The sequence below is a fragment of the Protopterus annectens genome, chromosome 12.part0, assembly GCF_019279795.1.
Source record: "Protopterus annectens isolate FY-2018-M chromosome 12.part0, PAN1.0, whole genome shotgun sequence".
NCBI classification, from domain to species: Eukaryota; Metazoa; Chordata; order Ceratodontiformes; family Protopteridae; genus Protopterus; species Protopterus annectens.
In genome coordinates this window covers 1,175,213,874-1,175,239,515 of record NC_056746.1, presented here as the reverse complement: position 1 = coordinate 1,175,239,515, position 25,642 = coordinate 1,175,213,874, and the positions used below count along the sequence as shown (strand labels likewise).

Below are 25,642 nucleotides of genomic sequence, written 5' to 3'. Positions count from 1 at the left end.
GTCTTCTTCACTGTCTCAGTTGTGCTGTCTTCAAGATCATTTGCCCATATGTGCACAAGTCCCATTGAGGTTCTTCGGCTCTGTTTTCTGACTTTATTACAAGGCTCGATCAACTGGGTTTAACAGTAATAAGAAAAATCCAAGGGCAAAAGCACAATATGTTTTATTTGCACTTTTTATTCTCTTTCATTTATTTTGCCTTTCACCTGACCATTTTGCCATCTCTTTTTGCTATAGCATAGGTTCCTCCTCTACTTGATTCTCTAGGGATTACCTCCTGTATTTTTCACCTTCACACATTCTGCAGTCCTTCCTATTGCCACTGTAGTGCTTCTTAACACCTTTGTCCTTACGTTGTACCCCTTGGTCAGTCTGTGTTCCCTCTTCTTTATTCTTACCCTGTTTTTTCCTGTTTCTTCTTCTCCTCCTCCTGTCTCTTGTTTATTAACACATCATCACTTATGCCTTCAGAGTTTTTCCCCCATGTTCCATCTGTCTCCTGCCTAATTTCTCCCCAATGTAAACATCTGTTCTTACCTAGTATACCCCCGCCAATGTTGTGTTAGACCAAGTTCACAGATTTCACATATTGGGCCCCTTATCCTCACATGCTTTTCATCGAAGATGCCGCAAGTAGCTTCTTCCTGGCTGTTCCTAGATTCCTATTGTAGCTCCATTCCATGCTGTCCTGATCTCCTTCCCTTCCTCCATCCCATCCTGGTTTCGTGCTTCACTTATTTTTTGTCTAATGTGACAGCCCTGTCTTCTTTCTGTTACGAAATTTCTAGTCCCATTTTCCCCTTTATCTGATCTTTCTAATCAGCTTCTTCACAGTTTAACCAAAGCAGAATAGTAGTTAAAATGCAGGAATAGGCAGTAAATCACAATATCACTCTGCAAATCTGGCTGAATGATTCAATTGAATCTGAAGAAGTCCTGTAAAACAAAATGAAAGCGCTAATTCCAAATTCTAAGTGAGAATCAAACAGCCTTTTTATTTTAAAGGAAGTCTTTATTGTCTTTTGATTCATTCAGCCAGATTTGCAGAGTGACGTTGTGATTTTTACAGTTTGGTGAATTTTCCCTCTTAAGGACCAGATTGCAGCAGGAGATTGGGTGGGTGGTGGTAACTTTGAATTTTAAACCTGTGATCTGTGATATGTTGCATTTGCATTGAGTTATTTTATGATGAGATTCATCTTTGCAGTGCATGGTTTTATTTTGGCTAAATGTAAAACTCTTTAAAATATCTGACAGATGTTGCTGGGAACCTTTCTTTTTGTGGACATTTCATAAGTATGGTGGTTTGTATTAAAATGTTTTAACATTTAGATGGGCAATACGAACTAGGAACATAGGAAAAATATGAAGCAAACAATCATAGGGAACATGAGATACCTAGCCCCACACGTGTGTGATATTATCTGTGTGTGTATTTATATATATATATATATATATATATATATATATATATATATATATATATATATTCAGTAGAGAGTAGATTATCCAAACTAATTGGGTCCTAGGATAGTTCGGATAATCAGACTATTCAAATAACCAAACATATAATTGAACTGGATAAAAAAACTTCTAAAATCTTTTTTATCTGCACGTAGGAATATACTTTTCAGCCATTCAGTGATTCCAGTGGACAATAAAGAATATTTTTCACGCATGAGCTGGCTACAAGCTCATAAAACATGCTCAAGCGAATACATATAATGTTTACATATTCAGACTTTATGATTTTTCTGTTCGAAGATTTTGGAAGGCTGGTTCTGCTAATTGACATTTCGAATAATTGACGTTCAGATAATCGACTCTCGACTGTGTGTGTGTATATATATATATATATATATATATATATATATATATATATATATATATACACACACACACACACACACACACACACACACACACACACACACACACACACACACCTTTAAGTAGATACACTTAAAAGTTGCTCAGTGAACTTCCCAAGCAATTCGCTCTATTAAAGAACAGAAGATCTGACAGTGTGAATGACACCCATATCTATCTATCTATCTATATATATATATATATATATATATATATATATCTATATATCTATATATATATGTGTGTGTGTGTGTGTGTGTGTATATATATATATATATATATATATATATATATATATATGTGTGTGTGTGTGTGTGTGTGTGTGTAGGGTTATTACATTTACTTTGTCTTCTGGGGCCTGGATCAGTTGCTTAAAGGATCTGTTCAGCTGGTGTACTTTTTGGCACATTGTAGTAAAGTTGAGTGCCCACAGAAAACTCACTCAGTCCTGGGGTAAGGTACAAACTCCAAACAGCAGTGACTGGTGGTCAGAACTGAACTCCCAGGAGTTTTGAGGAGGTGCTCCTAAACCATGAGGCCAACATGCTAATTGTGTGGTAGATTGAGGTCACTGCAGAAAATTGCAAGATGATGCATCTGAGTAGCAAAATCCAAGTGGCAGACAATATAATGGGGAGGTATGATAGTGAACACAGCAGGGGATCTTTGGTGTAATTATGTCAGAGGATCTAAAGATGGTTGATGAAAAGAAGCAGTAATGGTGGCTGGAAGGGCTGTGAGATAAGTAGTGAGGGATGTCACTAGTGGAAATACATACACCTGTAAAAGCCCTTAATGAAGTTAAATCTGCCGGACGTTGTAGAGCTTCAGAGACCTCACTTCTTCCACAACAGTGGCGCACTGAATGATTTTTAAAGAAGGGCAGCAAAAGGAGTGCAGGGACTGCTGCAGAAGACATGAGATTTTCCTTAAAGAAGTTAATATGTATACTGTGGAATGAAGAGTCAGGATGTGGGATAGAAACACTTTCCTACTTTAAGGGAATTTATGGCAAAATCTGTCACCGGCGGAAGCATACATGGACAAGGGACATAAGTTGCAGAAAGGGGACATGTTGTGAAAGGTGTGGGGGGGTGTATGTCTGTTATATATAGATGTAAGATATATATATATATATATATATATATATATATATATATATATATATATATATATATATATATATGCACACACACACATATACATACACACACACACACACACACACATATATATATATATATATATATATATATATATATAAAAAATCATATACATACGCACACACACACACACACACACACACACACACAAACACACACACACATATATACATTATATATATATATGTGTATACATATATGTATAGTTTTTCTTTTTTCAAAAGGACTGTAAGTATGTGGAACAAAATTCCAGAGAAACTAGTGGATTTCCTAAATGCATGGAGTAGACCTAATGCAGTTTTGCAGGATGTAGAAGAAATTAGGGCATTGTATTGCAGTGAACCCCTTAAGAGAAATACACCAGTTGAGCTATGTAGGATAATGGTCAGACTGCTGTGAGTTAAGCAGTCAGTCTTCTAGCAGATTCTATGTTTTTGTAGTCGTGAACTTTAGCTTGATCCAGAAAATAATTGTCAGAATGGTAAAACAAGTTCTTTGTTAGCTAAAAGCATAGAGGGTGATAGCAGGACATAATGGGGAAACAGGATTAAAACTGTATAAAAGGTTGATTATAGTGTGGTGTATAACATTTTATACAGTTAAGTAGTGAAACAATGGCATTATTCCACTTGCATTTATCATCAAGTTGTTTATTTAGCATGTTTGTAACTTTATGTCCTAATTTCTTCTCTGCAGGTGTGTAACAGCTTATTTTACCTAGTGATCTTTTCTTGAGTCACTTCATTCCAAAATGCTTAATATACCCACTAGTCTTTATAGGCACTGCATGCATGCATGTTAGCTGGGTATTAAACATGTTAGGGTTTTAGTTTGGTGTCATGAATATCTTTTGTGGAGTAAAAAAAATGCTAACCTAGAAGCAAGGCGCATGAATATAATATTTTGTACATCTGGCGAAACATGTAATTTGTTCTCTACAGGATTAGCCGCATTCTGCAGTGCCAGACTGATGAAGCAGTAGTAGCATGTGCCTTTAGGACCAAATTACTAGGTAAGATTGGGTTTGCATGAGGATCGTACCTTTCTCTTTGGATGAAAAGATTTTTAATTGTTAATTTTATGTCCTCTGGTTGGTGGCACTGGTGTACATTGGGTTTAATTGTGCCATGTAGTGAGAATGAAAGATGAGTACTTGGAACGGTACATATGCATAAGCTTTCCTGGCTCCTTAAAAGTGGCTTTCTTTTGGAGATGCTCAGCACTGGCAGCTGGGTACAAGAGCATTTGTAATGCTTTAAGTTACAGCAACTGTGATCACCTGAGGACAACTGTGATCTTTCATAAATGTGGATTTTTCTGAGTGGAGTGGCAGATAATGTCAGGACTGAACCATCTCCTGTCTCCTGTTAGATGATTAAGTTTGTCATTTATAGCAGAGTGCTTGACTGTTGTGTTAGTTTCTTTCCATATTCTTCATATGATTATGTACTTCTGTAACTTTATGGCTGGTCAGTATGGTGGTGCAACAATTAGCATTGTCGATTCACAGTGCTAGTTCCTCAGTTTCTGTATGTATTTCTGCACTGGAATGCCACTGGGGTTTGCATGGCCTGCCAGTGCTAACTTGCGTGTTTGCGGCTTCCTTCCACACTAGCGGATTGGCAATGCAAAATTTGACCCTAAATATAAATGTCTGAGTGTTTGCACTGTACAGTGGACTGGCATTCTATATATGGCTGGTCCTTGCTTCTGGTCCATCGCTTACTTGGAGAGGCTGTGGGCCCATATGACCCTTAATTGGACAGGATGGATGTACTTTATGAATGGTCATCATATGGATTACTGCTGCAGCAGCCTTAACTATATGGGTTATATCCTGCTAAGAATTTAACATCCAGTCAGCTTCCAAAGCTTTCAGGGCAACTTCCATGCATCCAAGTCATTACACAGCTTAAGCTGAGCTGACTTAAAGGAGTAGTTAGGGAGCCAAGCCCTTTAGAGCTTTTCTGCCACAGAAAAATACTCCTCTTGCAAGCTTTCATGGATCAATAGTTGGCTAATGCTGTTTCAATACTGGGGAGGGGGACTTGAATTTTTTAAGAAAGAAATCATAGATTGTGTGAAACTTTATTATTAAGACTTTGTTAGTAAAGTTTGTAAAAAGTGTTTTTAATGACTGTCACATGACTGTATTTACTTTTAAAATGTCACTTTTTTTACTTTTGTGGTAAAATTTGTTTAACTTTTTAAACTACTTTAACTGTGATAAAGGATGTGTTATTTTGCATTTGGTGGCTGCAGATAAATGTTTCAAGTGCTTTTACTGTGTTTAAACGGAAAAAGTTGCATTTTTACAACTTACCCGATTATCTACTACTGCTGTCAGGCTTCCCTGGGATTTAGGCGTCTTTTTTTTTCTGACTTAACTGTGGAAGAAGCCACCATTTTCTCAGATATTCTTTATGTTTCACTGTTACAGTCATCACATTTGGGTTATCTGCTTGCAGGTAGCCCTCAGTCGGCCTGATTATCAAAGTCTTGGGTCCTGTGCCGGCTGCTGTCTCATCTTCCATGACATCAGGGAGTCATGGGTATAAAGCATGCAGCCTACACCATTACATCAGTCTTTCTTACCGTGTGGTGCCCAAAGCAGAAGCAGTTTGCAATTGCTGGTCGGCCGACTCCTGAAATTTTCATTATCGAGTTTCAGATCCGAAGTCTTCAACTAAGCTAAGTACCCCGTTGGGGAACCTTTTTCTTGCTCTAAACCAATGTCAGTAAAAGTTAACAATTCTGTTTCTTGTGGAAAGCAAATACCTCATAAAGATTTTAATTCGTACTGCATTCCTTGCCTAGGCCCAGTCCACGATGTACCTCGCTGTCGGTTTTGTGCCTCTTATTCAAACCTAGTACTATTCGCCATCGGTTCATTTTCGCATCTAAATATTTTGATACTCTGTTCAATTATTCAGAAATGGCTTCGGTAAGCCACCTGACTACTGACATTCCGAAAAAACCCAAAGATAAAGACAGAGACAGACCGCATAGGTCCAAAGCTGCCGACGATGCTTCTCCTAAGCTAGTCGCCAGTTCGCCAGTACTCAAGTGAGATGCTTTCGCAGCCCCTGATACCTGCTACTTCAGATTCGCAGGCCTCTACTGAGACCCATTCAGAGTCCGGTATGCCGTGAGATGATTCTTCGACTGTGGAACTTGCGGATGTCTCTACTTTGGATGGGTCCGGAGCCGCTGTGCAGGCACTGGCACAGGCACAGGCACTGGCTTCTAAGGGTGTATTCAGGCCTACTGACTTGCATATTAAACCGCCATCTTCTTCTTCAAGGCCTAAAACTCGATCCATGCCCAGAAAAATGACGCCCAGACCGCATGGTCAGACCCCTATGCCTAAAAAACAAATGATAAGAATGGCTGAAGACCTTATTACTCTAATCAGGGGAAGCCATCTTTCTCCCTCTAAGAGACCGAGAACTGATTTTCCTTCTGAATCTTCTGATCAGGATTCTGAAATTTCTGTTTTTTCTGATGACCAAGATTTGCCCTTTTCTACCTCTGAGGATTCTGATGCAGAGGACTCCAGTCCCTCTGCTTCCCCTCCAGAAGATTTCTCTTTTGATGAAACCTTGCATACTCTTAGGGAGCATTTCCGCTGGGAAAGCCATGATTTCTCTGACTCCAAAAAGAGACTTAGAGAATTCTTACTCCTGCCTCAACACAGGCCTTTAGCTATCCCTCCTGGACATTGTAGATGATGCCTTCTCGGAATCTAGCCTGGTCCCTGACACTTTACCTCCTGCTCCCAGAAAACCTGATGGGTATTACAGGGTACCTGACTCTCACAAATTCCTTTTTAAAAATCCTACTGCGGATCCTTAGTCCATTTCACAGGGACCCAAGGGGATTAAGGCCACTACTGCCAAAAATCCTACCCCCTCTGATAGAGATTCCAGGGTGCTGGATAGATGGGGTAAGAAGGTATGCACTTCTGCAACGTTAGCCATTAGGGCCTTAAACTGCCAGTTTCATATGTTGAAGTATCAGCAACATATTATTGGATTGCTTAAACAGAAAATGATGTTGATTCCTGATTGTGCTGAAAATAAAGAATTACAGGATTTAATGCATTCTGCTGAACAAGTGGGAAAACATACTTTGCAATGTGGTTTTGATTCATTAGAGGCATCTTGCAGGGCTGCTGTCACTGGGTCTGTACTTAGAAGACATGCTTGGCTTAAGGAGCAATCTTTGCCAGATTGTGTTAAAGCTAAATTACTGGATGCTCCCTTAAACCAAGACCGCCTGTTCGGCAACAAAGCAGAAGAAGTACTTAAAAAGATGGAGGAAAAAGCTAAAGCTATGCAAACTGTTAAAGATTTCCTGCAAGTACAGCCTCCCAGATTTAGCAAGCATTGGCCTTCTAAGAATTGGTCCTTTCCTGCCTCTTCCAGGCCTTCTCAGTCCAGACCCAGAACCAGAAGAACACTCCGGCTTCAGTCCCAGGGTGCTCACAGGACTAAGCAGTGGGGGACTCCCTCTTCCAAAGCAGGGAATAGTAAGACTCCCCCCTATGGTAAACTGTCTCAATGACTTAACTTTAAACGTTCCAAGCCCTGCTCAAGCTGACTGTTCCTTTTGGGGGAAGATCGCCCTGCATGCAAAAAATTGGGAACTCATTACCCAGGACAAATGGGGTCTAAATATAGTTTCCCAAGGATACAGATTCCACTTCCACTCCTTACCAACCCCAAACAGTTGGCCAGACCTACCCCCAAATCTGTGGGCAGAGGCTCAAAAGCAGGTTCTCTCTCTTTTAAGCATCAGGGCTATTCAACCTGTCCCAGAAGAAGAATGGGGGCAAGTTTTTTACTCAAGACTTTTCCTGGTACCCAGGAAAGACGATTCCTGGCATCCTATCCTGGACCTGTTTATCCTAAACACATTTATGGTAATCCCAAAATTCAAGATGCTAACTCTTCATCAGCTGCTTCCCATGCTAGGCAAAAATGCCTGGTTGGCAACACTGGATTTAAAGGAAGCCTACCTGCACATCCCAATAAGGGAATCTTGCAGAAGATACCTATGCTTCAGAGCAGGCTACATGCATTATAAGTTCTCTGCACTGCCCTTTGGCTTATCTACTGCGCCCAGGATATTCACAAAGTGCCTAGCTCCAGTCATTGCATTTTGCAGGCAAAGAAATATTCAGATATACCCATACCTGGACGATTGTCTAATTCAGGCAGAAAGCCAGGACATACTATTAAACCATCTGGCATTTGTACAGAAATTACTAACTTGTCTGGGGTACACCATAAACGAAAAGAAGTCAAATCCTGTACCCTGCCAACAAATTGTATTCCTGGGAGCAAGCTTGAATACAACTTCCCAGATGGCCTACCTCACGCCAGAGAAACATGCTCTGACAGCCTTCAAGGACTACATTCTTCTAGGACCATTATTGGTAAAGACGGACAACACCACTGTTATGTGGTACATAAACAAGCAGGGGGGGACCCACTCATGCCCTCTTTGCAAACTAGCCATGGCTCTGTGGAACACAGCCTTGAGCTGCCAAGTGCACCTACAGGCTTAATTCCTGCCAGGAAAGCTAAATACACTGGCAGATGACCTAAGCAGAAATCTCATGGACTCACACGAGTGGAAACTGGAACCAAAGATATTCAACATGTTGAGAACTTAATGGGGGAGCCCAGAGATAGACCTGTTTGCCTCCCCTCAGAACTACCAATTGGACAAATTCTGCACAAGGACTCCTCACAAACAGACTTGGAAAGTGGATGCCCTGTCCTTCACCCACTGCCTCTACTCTCCAAATTGCTACTAAAGACCAAACAGGACAAACCAAAGACAATACTGATTGCACCGGACTGGCCTCGCCAACACTGGTACCTCCTCTTGCGCAATGTGTCACTGCTAACACCATGGCACCTGCATTAGATCCCTGCCCTGCTGTCCCAGCAGGAGGGCCAGATTCTGCACCCACAGCTTCAAACCCTGAACCTTGCAGCCTGGTTTAATTACCTGACATCTCTGTTACCATCCCTCAGTAAGCAAGTGATGGATGTCATTCTGGAGGCAAGGAGGCCTAGTACTAGAAAGTCCTATGCTGAAAAATGGAAAGTATTCTGTTCCTGGAGCCAAACTCAGGGGATGGGCACAGCAGTACCCAATTTACCCCATATTCTTCAGTACTTAACTGAGATGCTTCACAAGGGCCTTTCCTTTTATTCCATCAAAATTCATGCCTCAGCCATTTCAGCGCATTGCAATATAGAACCACCCCTCTTCTCTCATCCACTGCTGAAGCAATTCCTCAGAGGGACCAAAAACTTTACACCCAGGAGAGCCCCTACTCCAGCCTGGGACCTTAGCTTTGTATTGGAAAAGCTCACTCTTCCTCCCTTTGAGCCACCTGCAAATGCAGAGTTGAAATTCCTTTCTTGGAAATCAGTCTTCCTTCTAGCCATCACTTCAGCAAGAAGGGTGTCTAAATTACAGGCCCTCATGACAGTGGAGCCTTTCATCATCTTTCATGCGGACAGGGTGTCCCTAAAGACCAATCCCTTGTTTATGCCCAAGGTAGTATCCACTGTAGCCCTTAATCGGTCCATTCATTTGTCAACCTTCTTTTCTAATCCACAGAACAAAGGGGAACGAATTCTACACTCCTTGGACGTGCACAGACAGCTTAGATTTTACTTGGACAGGACTAAGCCTCTCAGGAAATCTGAACAGCTGCTGGTGGCATATGCTGCAGGGGCAGAGGGGAAGGCCATTGCAAAGCAAACCATATTTAAGTGGATAGGCCATTGCATTCATTTCTGCTATAAGCACCATGGAAAACCTACCCCACAGGAGATAAGACCGCATTCTACCAGGGCTGCATCTACCTCTACAGCCTTTCTCAGAGGTGTCCCTACCAGGGACATCCTAGAAGCTGCTACCTGGAGTTCTGTACATACCTTCACCAAACATTACCACTTGCCAATTTTTTCTGAATCCAGAGCTGGCTTTGCTACTGCAGTCTTGCAGGGCCTTTTAGCTGGTCCAAATGCTATCTAAATTGCCTCCTCCCATCTTTAGCTTTGGGAATCTACCCAAATGTTATGACTGCAACAGTGAAACACTAAGAACATAGTACAGTTGTGTACACTTACCATAAATGTAGATGTTCGAGTGTATTCACTGTTGCAGTCCTGGTTACCCTCCCTCCAGCCCCTGACTTCTATTGACTATACCTCTTTTCTTGTTTACTATGCTTAAAGCTTTTTGGTGTATTTGCTTTTTTGTTGGAGGTGTAACCTTGTATATATAATTGCTTCCCATTATGGGGGCACTTGACATCTGGGGCAAGAAAAACTGATGGCGTCGGCTGCATGCTTTTTACCCCTGACGTCATGGAAGATGAGACCGCAACCAACACAGGACCCAAGACTTTGATAATCATGCCAACTGAGGGCTACCTGCAAGCAGATAACCCAAATGTGATGACTGCAACAGTGAATACACTCGAACGTCTACATTTATGGTAAGTGCACACAACTGTACTTTCTTCATTCTTCCATAAAACAGAAGAAATTTATTAAAACAGCCTTTGCCACCACAGGAGGCTGCTAAAGTGCCTCAGCCACAGGTTGGTGACCCTGAGGTGGTGAAAGCTGGTTCTTCAGACCATTCAGCTTTTTCCCCTGGCTCTTGATGGTGTAGTCCCTATAGCCACTGTGGACCAGGGATTAGACCTTCTGTGGCTGTTGGAGTGACTGTGATAGCAAGGGAGAGCTACTCTTGTTGATCTCGAGAGAAGGGACAAAGAATGACACTTTACCTAGCCGAAAGCTATGTCCATCCGTAGGGTGCATTTTTTCCCTGGCAAAAGTATTCCTGCAAAAAGAAACAAAACAAACTTGTCTCTTCTCCTATGTCAGTTGCCGTTGACAGGAGTGATTTATTGGACTTTAGCTCAGGGTTTAGTTCATGCTGTTAACCCCGCCACTATGGCAGTTTCTGTTAAAAGAAAAAGGGATTCTTTATTGTTTGAAGAGGTTCAAGATTTTGAACTTCAAAATGATTTTGAAGGGACAGATTGTGTTTTTTCTTCCCAGGTTTTGATTCAGATTCTAAGGAGAGGGTCACTTTGACCAGCCCCTTTGAAAGATTCTCTTTCTCTGAAGTTATTTCCAGAAAGAGCAAGTTATTTCAGTGGGAAAATCATGATATGCCTCAGTCCCTAAGAAAGTATTATGACTTATTACAACTGGAATTTCCAGAACCTACCCCACTTTCTCCTGTTCTTTCAGCTTCGAAGGATGTTTTTTGCCATAGGCTGCAACTTGTCTGACGGCCAGCCTGCTATATAGTTACAAAGTTCCTCAGTCTTTTAAGTTCTTCTACACTCATCCCAGATCTGATCCAGCAGCTAGTGCTTTAGTAAATTCAGCTGCTAATAAACACTTGGCTAGTACTAATCCACCTCTCCTTCTGACTAGGATGGGAAGGCTTTTGATAGATTTTGGGGAAAAAAGTTTATTCTCCAGCATTTGATTTTAGATTTCTCATTTGTCAAGCTCATAAGATAAAGGTTATGATTGCCTCTTTTGAGAATACAAGGAATGTTTTGTCATTTGTTTACTCTTCTGTGGAGAAGTCTTCTTAGTGCCATTTGGTTGCTTCTGTGTATCGAGTAGCTACCCACTGTGTGAAATATTCAGATTATTCTGCTGATGCCACTTCCAGGACTCCTGTCACTGTAACCGCTATGAGGTGATTTGCTTGGTTGCATTCTAAAAATCTTGAAGAAAATTCCAGAATTAAATTTTCAATTCTTTCTTGGATGGAGACTTAGTTTTTGGACCTTCTGCTGCAGAGGTCCTTATAAAGTGTGTTGAGAGAGGTACACTGATAAAAAGGAATATCTCAGATTTTTCCAGCCCTCCTCCTCCTAACTTACCAATGGATTTAATACTGTTTTTCCAACCTTCTTTAAAAAGCACAAACCCAGAAAGCTGCTAGTAAAGAAATGTTTAAACAGCAATGATAGGGAGGTTCCAAAAAGAAAACATGTACCCTCTAGAGCAAACAACAGTCTAATATGTCTGAATGACCATGACAAACTTCCCTCCAACCCTGGCGATCCCATAATCTTTCCAGAAAGTCTAAAATCCATTTCCATCTTTGGCAACGGATAGTTCCAGACATATGGGTTCTGAGAGTAATCCAAGGTTACAGATGGCAGTGGGATATCTCCCTCCTTTTCGAGGAATTCCTGCCACATCTGCCAGACCAATCTCTTCTTTTTCCTCTTGTCATTCAGCATATGCTCTCCCAGGGAGTGATAGAAGCTGCCCCTCCTCCTCATTTTAGTTTAAGAGTTTTATTCAAAGATGGTTCTGGTGCCAAAGAAAGAAGATTATTGGAGAACAGTTCTGGATTTTTCCTTTCTGAACCTGTTTGTGATCATGCCCAACTTCAAAATCTTGTCACTTAACAGCTTATTACCTCTTATTCCCCTTTTGAGTTTTCTAGTAACCTTAGATTTAAAAGATGCTTATCATTGCATTGCTATAGATCCAGATTTCAGACGTTTCTTGAGGTTTTCTGTGTCTGGATCGCATTGACATTTCTAAGCATTACATTTTGGTCCAGTCAGTGCTCCAAGGGTATTCATAAAGTGCTGCCTCCTTTGATAACCTACTGCAAATGACAAGGTATTCATATTTTTCTTATTGTTTTTATGACTTGCTTATTTTTGTAGAGTCTTTCTCAAAGTATCAGGAATCCCTCATTCAGGTAAGGGATCTCCTACACAGAAGGATTTTTAGGAGAACTTTCAAAAGCCTTGTCTTGACTCCTTCCCACTGGATTGTTTTCCTCTGATGGCTTCTAGACAACTCAGTTCAAAGAGCATTTTTTCCACACGAAAAGTAGATCTGTATTCAGATATATTTATGAGGTTTTTCCACTCGGACTACTACCTGAACAAGGGAGTTCCCAAGGATTCTGGTTCTTAAGGCATCTATGACTCTGATGATACCTCTTGAAAGACTCCACATGAGAAAAATCAGTTGGTACCTAAAGTCTGTGTGGTTCCAACATCAGCATCCCCTGACACTTCAGATTTCAGTTTTGGGGGTTGTGAAGAGAGAGTTTTTTTTTTTTTTTTGCTTTTTTTTGTGGAGACTAAATGCTGTCAGTCATCTGTGGTCATCAAGACCTGTTCAACTGTTTTCTGACAACACAATAACGATGTGTTACCAAAACAAGCAAGGGGAACCAGATCTTACCCTCTCTACAGACTATAGTGGCTTGGCATATAGCTTTTTGGCACACTCTCACTGTCCAAGCATCTTGCATTCCATCAGAGCAAATTTGTGTGGCAGACTAGCTGAGCAGGGCCAGGACAACACAGACAGACACAAATAGAACTTGAAAGGGGGGGGGGGGGTCTTCCAATAATCAACACAACTGTGGGAAACACCTCAAACAGATCTTTTTGAATCCACTCTCAACAATTGGGTGGCGAGATTCTGCTCCAGGATTCCATGCAAGAGGGCCTGAAAAACGGATGCTTTTTCTTTTTCATAGACAGAAATGTTCCAGTATGCTCTTCCACCCCTTCCACTAATGTCCAGGATTATCCTGACCACAAAGAACTACATTTGACTGCTTGGATGATAGAATTTTATTACCTTTCAGGCACCTTTTTTTTTCTGGGAATGTGCAATAGGTATTAAAGGAGGCAAGAAAATCTGCTTGTGTAAAATCAAATATTAGCATATCAAAATGGTTTTCTAGATGGTGCCAAGAAAAGAACCAGCACCTATTCAGGACTAGTGTTTCTGGTTCTGCATTATTTGTGTTACTGTTTTCTGACCTGTCTTAACCAAGGTTCATTTGTCAGCATATCTGTCCTTGGAACCTCTCTTTCAATATAGTCTTCATGCAAAAATGTTTTTGAAAGAGGTTTTGCATATGAAACCTCATAGAAAACAGGTGGCTTCTTCTTGGGATCTTAATTTTGTGTTAGAAGAACTAACCCTTGCTCCATTTGAACCAGTTTGTTTCGTTAACTTGAGGTTACTAACATGGAAGACATTGTTACTAATTGTTCTAACTTCTGCAAGAAAGGCATCTGAGTTGCAGTCTTTCATGGTAAGTCAACCTTATTTCATTTTCCACAGAGATAATGCTTCTTTGAGAGCTAATTGTTCATTTATGTGTAAAGTAATATCTGAGTTTACCTTAAGTCAAGCTATCCATCCCCATGTCTTCTTTCTAGAACCTAAAAATTATGGAGAGAGAATAGTCCATACTTTGGATGCCCATAGACAACTGGTACTATCTTGACATAACAAAATCTTTAAAGAACTCTCATCAGTTCATTCCTTGTGAAGGTGAGAAAAAAACTAAGAAAAGTCCACCCAGGTAAGGCAGCAGGTCCTGACATGATTCCAGGTCGTCTGCTCAAGGAATGTGCAGATCAACTGGCAATTGTCTTCGCTGACATCTTTAACACATCTCTCAGGTAGGCTAGTGTGTCAAGATGCTTCAAGTCTGCCATCATTGTTCCTCTGCCAAAGAAGTCATCCCCAGTCACATTCAATGACTACCAACCCATCGCGCTCAGGTGATGAAATGATTTGAAAGGATGGTCAAAGAGCATATACTATCATATCTGCCTGCATTTTTTGATCCTTTACAGTTTGCTTACAGACCAAATCGCGCCACTGCGGACGCTATATCCCTAGCACTACATCACACAGTGAACCACCTTGAAGACAAAAATTGTTACGTATGTATGCTGTTCATGGACTTCAGCTCAGCCTTAAACACTGTAATACCACAGCAGCTGTTGTCTAAACTAAGTCAACTAGGCATAGAAAGTACACTTTGCAACTGGATCCTCGACTTTCTGACAGACAGGCCCCAAACCAATCGAGTTGGCAAGAACCACTTGTGATGCATCGCCTTGAACACAGGGGTCCCCACAAGGTTGCATAGTAAGTCCACTTCTCTTCACAATACTGACCCATGACTTAGCTGCAAAAAATTCAGACGAATCACATCATCAACTTTGCCGATGATATCACCCTGATTGGCCTCCTCAGAAATGACGAAGGGGCATACAGAGAGGAAGTGAACCAACTCAACAGATGGTGCACCAAAAACAACCTAGCACTAAATGTTGACAAAACAAAGGAAATCATTGTTGACTTCAGGAGGAAGCAAGGGTCCCACACACCCATCGCCATCAGTGGTATGGCAGTAGAAAGGGTTAAAAGCACCAAATTTCTCTGCAGATCTCAGATGACCTAAGCTGGGCAACAAACACCTCCAGCCTTGTAAAGAGAGCTCAGCAACGTTTCCACTTTCTTCTGAGGCTATACAGAGCAAACTTCTCCTCCCATATCCTCATGACCTTGTACAGGACCACGATCAAAAGCATCCTAACAACATCACAGTCTAGCCTGGAGACTGCTCATATACAGATCGTAAGGCATTAGAGAAGGTTGTAAAGCAGGCCAGGAATATCACAGGATCAAAACCCCAGTCCCTACAAGGCCTTTACTCTTACAGATGGTATGGTAGGGTTGTGAAACTGATGAAGGAACAAGTATCATCCCACACATGGACTGTTCCAACTCCTGTCAATAGGGAAGTGATACAGAAGCATCAGGTGTGGAACATCAGGATTCAGGAATAGCTTTTTTCCACAAGCAAGTCAGACTGTTGAACAACTAACCTTAACAATGTCAACACTCCCTCAGTTTGTGAGAATACCGTAAGTGCAATATGATTGTCTTTACTGTCATATAATTAAATTATTCTGTTTATTAAGTTATGCAATCTGAACTAAATTATTACTTGCACAGGTACAGGAACTGTAAATTATGCTATGCTGCTATCCTGTCTTAAAAATGGTGGGGTGGGTAAGTTATCTATTTGTGCATTTATATCTGTACTGTCTAGAATTTCTTCCATTATATGCTTCCTTCATCCTCTTGTGAAAACTATTTTTCCATGCACATGAGTCTGAAGCAACGAAATTTCATCCAGTGATGCATTGCATTTGTTGATCTGAATGACAATAACATTTACTTTGACTTTTGCATCCCACATTTCCCAGCAATTTCCTTCTTGCACTGTTCAGAGTATACACTGTATAACCACGATCTAACACTCTATCATTCACCTCATTCAGTTTTTCATTCTTAAATTTATCTTCTGAGGTGTTAAAATAGATCCTCCTGAATTTTTTATCATTAGCTGTGTAAAAGCCTAATCTTTTCCCTCTTTCTAGTATCTCATGTAACTCTGAGGTAAATGAGGTTACCGGGTTATAGGGTAATGTAACATATTCTTCAGCATTAAACGATAAGCTCTTTACCATCTCACAATATATTTACTCAAAACAACCCAGTTAGCCCCTTATCTGCTTGTCTAAACACACAATTGTTCAAATGTTCACGTATTTTGTTGCAAACCCAACCACTCATTTTTGGGTTGAAACGGATACATTTAGAAAATTCAAATTCTATTTTCTTACAGAAAATGTTTTCAAAAAGACATAAAGCTGTGGAAGTTTTAGGAGGCATAAAATGACTAGTACGATGCAAACTAGGAACAGTTAACCTACCATAACCTGTGAAGAAACAGTCACCATTACCATATCTGTCAAAGTTATCAGAAACATTTTCATATAAATTCACACCCCCCGACATAAGCAAATCATCATACAGTTCAGTCTCATATAAAGACATATTCAAAAGTGTATCATTCTCGTCTAGTAAGTCCATATTCCCTACATTCAGTTGTTGTAATCCAGTTCTATCCCAGAAAAAAACTTTTAGATGTAACTTCCTGTAAAACTTTTTAATGTCAATAAGAATGTCAGCAAGGGAAGGAACCCTAGTAGGTATGAAATTCGCACCCTTCAATAAAACCGTTGTGACCACATCAGGAATAACTAAATCAGACAAATTATCTGTAGAAAGTTAATTGAAACAATGGACTTACAAATGATGTCCACTTCCTGGAAATTAATGTCATGACTGGGATGTGGGAAGTGTCCAAAACAAGTTCCAATTTATTTTCCCTCTGCCCTGACCTCTTCATCCCCTTCCTTGCCTGCTCTAATAAAAAGGGACATCATAAGCAAATGAATCCAAATTCTCCGACATGGTGGCATCCTCTCCTGCTTGAACATTCTCAAAGGAAATGCTTTTTTTTATGATGCAGATGAATCACATAAAACTATCGAATGGTTCCTAGCTCTTTTCACTTTTGAGCTGCTGTGATGTGGTTTCCACTGCCATGTGTAAATAAGGTTGTATTCAAAGTCCTTGTTATCCCAGTTAAAATTTTCTAACAAGGATTGTCAGCTTTAGTCTTTTCGATTTTAAATTTAATGTCCTTCATTTTCTCAACATAATTAACTTCAGAGACCTCATTCACCAAAGCATTTTGCAAATCCATGTCTTTTTGCAATTTCTCATATGACCTTAAATGGCGTATAACCAAAATTTGAAGCCAGCCCAAGGTGCAGGTTAAAGAGACATGCTTCCATGCTTGCAATAAGTCATTCTCATCTTCACCAAACTCACCAGCAGGTAACCAATCCACTCGCAATCCCTTCGGGATGATGTTCAAAGCAATATATTTTTCTAAAAGCGTGGTTATAATATGCACTCACCTCCTTCAGCATGAGTCATTCTAGCCTTTCAAATTTACCACTGTAATCATCCCCATTGGCCATCAAGGATGGATCATTGGATGCTAACTTAGATTCTCTTTCATGGAGGAGATCCAAAAAGAAGAACTTCTCCTGGGTAACTGGAAAACACCTGGTACAGCAGAGGCTAAATCCAAAGACGTATTGTGCATGTAGGTTGTCTGATACAGTTAGATCTGACCTCAGTGCTTTATACCAAAGCTTTGGATCGGACAGCTGTGGCTCCTCTGCTACCCACAGTTCCCCTCTTCTGCCTCAGTTACCTCAGATCAAGTTTGATGACTGACCAAAATGGTGATACACTATGTAGGAAAGGACAAAAAAGAAAATACATTCAATACTATGTACACTAAGAGAGCAGACAGGTTCCAAAGGAGGTCTGGCTAATCTCTAGTAGAACATAATGATAATTTGGCAGGGGGAGGAGGGAGTGGAGTTGAACCAGATGAAAAGAAGACAACACGGCTCTGTCCTTATGGTAAGTACATAACTTTCGTACTGTAAACTAGATTTCCTTCTCAGAGTCTAGGGCAGGCATTAATTGTACCATTTTCCAAGTGATCCTGGACACTCATCCTTCCTCCTCCCAGTCATGTTAGGGTGTGGTAATTTACCTGTATAGCTGAGGCTGTTGAATCAATGATGAGTATAGAACAGTTGTGTAAGTAAACTTACCATAACAGTAGATGATTGAATTGTCATTCTGCAGCTGCTTCCTCCCTCCATGTCCTTTATTTTTGTATGACGTTTTTATGGCAGGGTGTGGTTCTTTGTTTTATTTTCCTAGCATCGTCCCTGTCAGGGCTTTAGCCTCTTTATCTCTGTGTGTGTCTCTCTCTCTTTCTCTCTCTCTGTTGGCATGAAAGCTGTGAGGGTCCTGAGACAACTACTGGTTTGGCTGCATAGAAGGTGCCCTGAAAGCTTTGGCCAGTTGTTATATCCTTAGCAGGATGTAACCCATAATGCTAAGGCCACTGTAGCAGAGATCATTTGAACGTCTGCTGTTAGGCACATTTACTTACATAACTGTACTTTCTTGGTTAGTGACTTACTAACATAAGAGAGTTGTGAAAGTTTGCATTAATGGTTAAGAGCTGCAGAACTGCATTTTTAGTTTACTGTTCATAGCTACATTTTGCAGTACTTAAACCCAGTACTTGCAGTTTACAATAGATATCGTAGCAGACAGGGAAGCAGTCTTCCTTGACACATTTCCTGTTATCTGCAGAATATGTTTTTCCTTGACTTGCTTTACATGTTTCGATTGGTGTAGTGGATCTGTTGCAGGAGCTTACAGATATTGATACTCTGCATGAGAGTGAAGAAGGAGCCGAGGTGATCATAGATGCACTGGTAAGTGTTGGAGAAAACTGTTAAATCCTCTAATATGAGGTCATCTTACCGAATCTGTAAATACGTTTTAAGTTACGCCTGATGAACTTTTGCCACTTTTTTGTTGGTTGGCTACAAAAATGTGCTGAACAATGAACTTAAAATTCTGACATATGTGGATGGCCAGCAGCTTAGAGGTTTTGTGTACTGGTTATCCTACCAGTAGCCCAGTACTGATCAGTAGTCTCGGACAGCTTTCCCCATCCTGGAAATGAAATGGATAATGTGGCTCTACAGCAAAGGGGAAAGGTGATACTTTCAGCTTCCCATCTTTTTAGATACTATAGCAGATTGCTTAAGATATACACATAAAAAAGGATGTTTCTTCCCCCTTCCTATGCTTTCACAAGTAAGCATCTTTTGAGGAGGACATACAGGTAAATCTTGGATCACCAGTGCTTGCAAGTGACAGTTTTCCTACCCTCTCACAAGCCATAAAGGATTCATCTAGATGGTAAGTTATAGTGACAGATATCAGACCATTAGCTGTGAACATATTGGAATAAGCTTCCTACTATAATTCATACTGCCGAAGTTGAAACAAAATTAAAACAACTGTTAACTCTTGAGTTGTTCCTAATGTTTAAAATACACTTTGTCTGGAGTCTGTGTTCTTATTTAGTCATTTAGGCCTGAACGTAGGTAATTTGCAAATTACTAAATTCTTTTCTGTCACTTTCAGTAAAATAATGGTCGTCTTTCATATTTGAATTAATAGCAAAAGCCTTTAGTATTTGCTCCGTCATTGTCCCTTTTCAGTATCATGTAGCAGTGATTCAACTTTGATTTAAAAACCCATCTTCATATAATTACAAGGCCCCCTTCCCTTTTCAGAAGAAAATTTCTTCCTTTATTGGTCCCTTGATCCACTTTGCCTTTATCCACCTTATCTTTTAACACAATAATGTTACTTCAGTATTCTAAGAAGTCCATGTCATATTGCCGATATTCACATTCTTAGTGAAATCTTTCCAAGATTTTTGTCTTGCAGGAGGCTGTTTTTTCTTTTAATTATTTTAGTCACTATTCTCTGAACTGTCTGTCATGTCTTCTTTCTTAGCTGTGTAGTCCTTGTACAGTACACCAAGTAAAGCATAATTGGTATGTTGTATGCAATAGAAAAAATCATTTCCTTATTTTAGAATCCTATCCTTTGGAATGACATTTCCAACATGATTTTATCTTTGACCACAGCTTTAACATATCTTTTGTGCTTAACTGTGTGTAATCCATTGCCGCATTCCTCAAGTCAGTATTTTATAAAATCTGTCTTCCTAATGTACTTTTCCTAACATTCCTTGTTGCAGAAAACATTCATTTTCATTTCGTAGAATTAAAACCTTGACCAGATCTCTTCACAGAGCTCAGTCAATTGCTTTACTGTCTAGCCCACTCTTCCACTGCCAGAAGTCCAACTTCTCGGTCATCTGCAAGTTGTAAAACTGTATTGTACATTCTGTCCGTGATATATATGGTGGAAAATTGAAAAATACGTTTACTGGGGACTCGCTTGTTTGCAGCTAATGGTTTGTCTCTAACTTTAAATAGGGGGCCAGCCTTCCAGACACTTCTTTCACCAATGCTGTATTCTTGTCTACCGCACAGGAGTCCCGACCCCCCCAAATGCACACACTTCCAGACACTTTTTTTCTTTCATCATAGTATGTCAGTTGTATATCTGCCAGCCCACTAACCAACTTTCTCTGTGACACTGAAATAGATGTCTTATTAAAATCCTAAAACACTGACTGCTGGATTAACTAAACTATCCTCCATCTCCTTTTTAATACCGTCATAAAAATTGTTAGCTCTTGTTTCACTGAGTTACCTTCAGTAAGCCCATGCTGTCCATTTCTTAAGTTGTTAAGCCTACCCTTTTCATCAAGACTGCTCCATAGCTTTACATATCATTGATGTCAAGACATGTTTATTGCTGAAAGCAACACTGTGTAATAATTTCTACCAGTTTTTCCTCTTTCTGTTGAGAGCAAAAATTCCCTTTCTTCAGGAAGTCTGTCACCAGTTGAAATTCCCACAGTAACTCTTTTTACCTATTTTCCTTTCTTGTACTCGATACCTTCTCTGACATTGCTGTATAGATTGTTCTGAACTGCATTTTCCCCATAAATCATTTTTGCATTAACATGTTGCTTTGACCTCATCTGTCCTGTATTGCCAGCCATGTCACCGTGACTAGTACATCCCTTAATTTACATAGCTAATTCATTTACCCCTCTAACTAATTAATAACCTAGTAATCTGTATATGTGTGTGTGTGTGTGTGTGTGTGTGTGTGTGTGTGTGTGTGTGTGTGTGTGTGTGTGTGTATATATCTATATATATCTATATATATATATATCTATATATATATATATCTATATATATATATATATATATATATATATATATCTATATATATATATATATATATATATATATATATATCTATCTATATAAATATATATATATATATATATATATATATATATATATATATATATATGTATCTTTATGGTTCCCCTTCACCAGATCGAATGGATGGAAGCTCAAAATTCATAATCTCGAGACCAGAATCTCGAACTTCCATTCACTCGAAATTGTGAATGGGAGCCTTAGGTTTAAAAAAATAAAAAGTTAACTTATCTTTTGCAGGGGGCCAGGTCCCTCTGTACCCTAGCAGTTTAAATGTGAATGTTCCGTGACCGCACTGTAGCGGAGGAATGGAAAATATTCCGTTTTTGCACTTGCGCGTATAGTGCGGAATGGAAGATTTCCCTTTCCTTCACTATAGTGCGAGCTCTGAGTAGGTATATTTAAGTAAGGGGGGTGTGGGGGGGGTGCAGGGGGGCGAAGCCCCCCTTGCAAAAACATTTGAAAGGTGTTCATTTTTTTTTTTGTCCCTTTCATATGATCGAGTTTCTCTAAATTTGAGATTCTGGTTTCGAGTTTATGCCTTTCTAGTTTGGCGAAATTCGATCATATGAATGGGAACTGTATATATATATATATATATATATATATATATATATATATATGCTTTCATCCCTTTATTCAGTGTAAGGGACTTCTTCAAACAAACAGTATAATGAAATAATGAAGAACATTTGTATAAATAACCCAAATGGGTGGAATTTAACAGCTCTACACCAGTAGTAACATTAGTAATTAAAAACTATAATGAATGTTCCAATCAACAGAGCATGACACTGGTAGTTATGGGAACAATGAAAAAAGAAGTGTCATTCAAAATCACTAAAGGCAGAGAAGGCACAAAACAAACTATTGGTGCTACCTCAATACACATTTGATATTCAAATTCTCATTTAAGCCTGGAGGGGCATCTGCATTGAATTTTAACTGCCAAAGCAATTCCTTAACCTCTAATCAGGTATTAAAATCTCCAAAAAAGTGTCAACTCCTTTTAATATAAGGAATTTAAAACCAGTGAAATTATGGCAGACTAAACTATGTTTTGCTAGTACGTTTCTCATGTCATTATTTCTAACTGCTGCCAAATGCTCCTTAATTCTGGAAGATAATTGTCTTATTGTTTTACCAATATAATAAGCTGGACAAGAATTACAGACTGCAGCATAAACCACATTAATGGATTTGCAATCAAAATGTTTAGAGAAAAAAACTTAAAGTTATTGTGAGTGAATTGAAAAGAATTTCCTATCTGGATATATGGACAAGCTACACAATAACTACAAGAAAACATTCCTACATCAAGAGCATGAGAAGCAAAATCATCAGTCTGTTCTCAAAAGTAAACCTCAAAGACTTTGTTTTTTTAATATAGGAAATTAGGTGAGTCAACAAGTTTGTTAACCTGTTGGCTATTGGTTAAAATGTCCCAGTTAGCACGAATAATATTACTGATGCGGTCAGAATCTCTGCAAATAGGTTAAAGAAATGCCACAGTCCAGTCACGAGTGTTGCTGCCAAGAGAAGAAATAGAAGAAGGTGGCTCTTCAGAGGCATCAAATATAGGACCAGAAGTGGGATGTGGTCCAGGAGGGTGATTAGTATTGGATACCAAGTGGGTTGAAAGTTCCCTCATGCGGTGATTGGATAAAGCAACACTGTCAAGGTCAGTTGGAATGTCCGTGGTAAAAACACTCTCAAGGTCCATTGGAATATCCGTGGTAGAAACAACATTATCCATACTGATAGTTGTAAAATTAATCCTGTTAGTAGGAGAAGCCCGTTCATTATTCACATCAAGGACTGAAGTAGCAACTGTAGGCTTTCTAGGGAGGAACCCTTTTTTGATGATTGGAGGAAATTTTACATGTCTAGCCACTGTAATCTCTGCTGTAAGAAAATCAAGAAGATCTGTAGGGTAATGCCTTTGTATTAGTAAAGCTTTCAAAGCCAAACATTCCATTCTGAAGTCATTATCGTTACTAACCAGATGGGAAATGTGAATGAACTGACCTCTTGCTATGTTGCGTTTCATAAAGAGCGGATGCATCCTAGTGTAATCCAAGTAATTGTTTCTGAAAGTATTTTTTCTATGAATAGTGGAATTCCATGGCAAGGCAACAGGGTCAAAAGAAATGCACGTGTCTAAGAAATTTGCTTGTCTTCCACAAGAAGACAGTTTTAAATTAAGGAAGGGAATGTGTGTTTGTGTTTTGTGTGTGTGTGTGTGTGTGTGTGTGTGTGTGTGTGTGTGTGTGTGTGTGTGTGTGTGTGTGTGTGTGTATATATATATATATATATATATATATATATATATATGTGTGTGTGTGTATATATATATATATATATATATATATATATGTATGTGTGTGTGTGTGTGTGTATATATATGTATGTGTGTGTGTGTGTGTATATATATATATGTATGTTAAGTTGTCTATCTCGCCTTCATTCTTGCTGGATGGGTTCGGAGCCGACCTCGGCTCCGACTCGGCCACTCTAAAAGCTCGAGAGTTGGTTCCACCGGCTCGAGGCTCCCCTTATATCCCACAATGCTAGGCGTGAGTTACCTCAGATCTCGTTTGCCGCTACAGCGATCGAGGTGTTTGGTTTCTACCGGCTTCTTGGTGAGTAACTTTGGAGTAAAATTTAGTATACTTCAACCCCTTTAATTTTAATTTTAACAGTTGTTTCCCTTAGTTTAGTGGATTTTCTCCCCCTTTCTCTTTAAAATCCCATTTTTCCACAAGAACTTATAAGTTCTTCCCTCGGGCCTTTGGGCCTTTTTCTTCCATCCCCTAGTGGTGTGTGTGTGTTTTTTCCTCAGAATTTAAAACTTTGGTAGTTTGTTTTATTTTTTGAGTTTAAAATAGGATAGGGTGTAATCAGTGTGTTTGACTGGGTGTGTGTGATTACACTTTTTCTAAAATGTCTAAAGACTCAAAGGTCTCAGGCTTCAAGAAGTGTGACTCGTGCTGTCAGAAAATGTCTCTGACAGACGGTCACACTTCTTGTGTCTACTGCCTAGGACCTTTGCACCTGCATAGCCCCAGGGTCCTGCAGGAAAGAAAAAACAAACTGATTTTGAGAGGTTTACTCAAGCCTGAGGGTTCCCTTACTGTCCCTTCGGGAAAGCCCTCCAAGGCTTCTAGGTCCTCGGCTCCAGCTACTGAGCCGAGACCTAAGGCTACGAAACCTCCGTCTACATCGGCTCCGGCTGGAGCCGATGAGTCTCAGTCTACAGTTTCTGTGGTTTCCTCGGCTCCGGCTGGAGCCGAGGTATTGGAAATTCCTGTGTCGGTTCCGACCAGACCTTCGGAACCAACATCTAGAAAGAGGTCCAGGTCACCGTCCCTTGGCTCCGTTCATTCGGCTCCAGCATCTCCCCTGCTGTCTGAACGGAGCCATAGATCTCACTCCTCTAGGTCATCGAGGCTGTCAGACCATGACCTTCAGAGGGTAGTGAGTCGACTTCTTAAGTCCGAGGCACTGGCCCAAATGCTTCAGAGCCTGACTCATCAGTCGATGCCTGACCCTGTCCCTCATTATGTTCCTCCTCCGACTCCGTTGAGCTCGGAGCCGGGGCGTTTCGGAACCGAGACTGTGGTAGCGTCGGAGCCGATACAAATGTCTTCGGCTCCATCATCGGCTCCGATTTCTTCCTTAGAAGAATCTCGGCGCCGGACTTCCATCGTCGGCTCCGAGGGGGTGAGTGGCATCGGACCCTTGTCCGACCCCGCTTTCCCTCTCGGGGCCGGGGCGCTGGTGAGTTCGGCTCCGACATCGGCCCCGGAGCCACCAGTGTTGGTGCCGAGGGAGGTTTTAGCTTTTCGGAGCGGGACCTCTGGCTCTGCCTGACAGGGGTGCGTCGAGGTCATGCGGAGTGTGTTAGAACCTGGTTCTACTCCACAGTCGGCTCTGTCCGCCCCTCCCTCGGTGCCTCAGGTCAAGTCGACCACTCCCTCATCCCGGACCGCAGAGAGCCAGCTCCTCAGGAATCCCCTGTGGGGATCTCATCCTCTTCGAGGCCTCTCCTGAATTGGCAGAAGAGCCCCTCGGGAAA

General features: G+C 40.4%; 1 protein-coding gene across 2 annotated transcripts in view; it reads left to right on the top strand.

Annotated features, from left to right (window-relative positions):
- Positions 1 to 25,642, top strand: part of CTNNBL1 (catenin beta like 1) — a 2,650,525-nt gene that overhangs the window by 556,972 nt on the left and 2,067,911 nt on the right. For both annotated transcript variants that reach the window (XM_044090205.1, XM_044090206.1), the window contains one exon: positions 19,016 to 19,113. In XM_044090205.1, the coding sequence (XP_043946140.1) occupies positions 19,016 to 19,113 (98 nt within the window). The remainder of the gene's footprint in view (positions 1 to 19,015; positions 19,114 to 25,642) is intronic.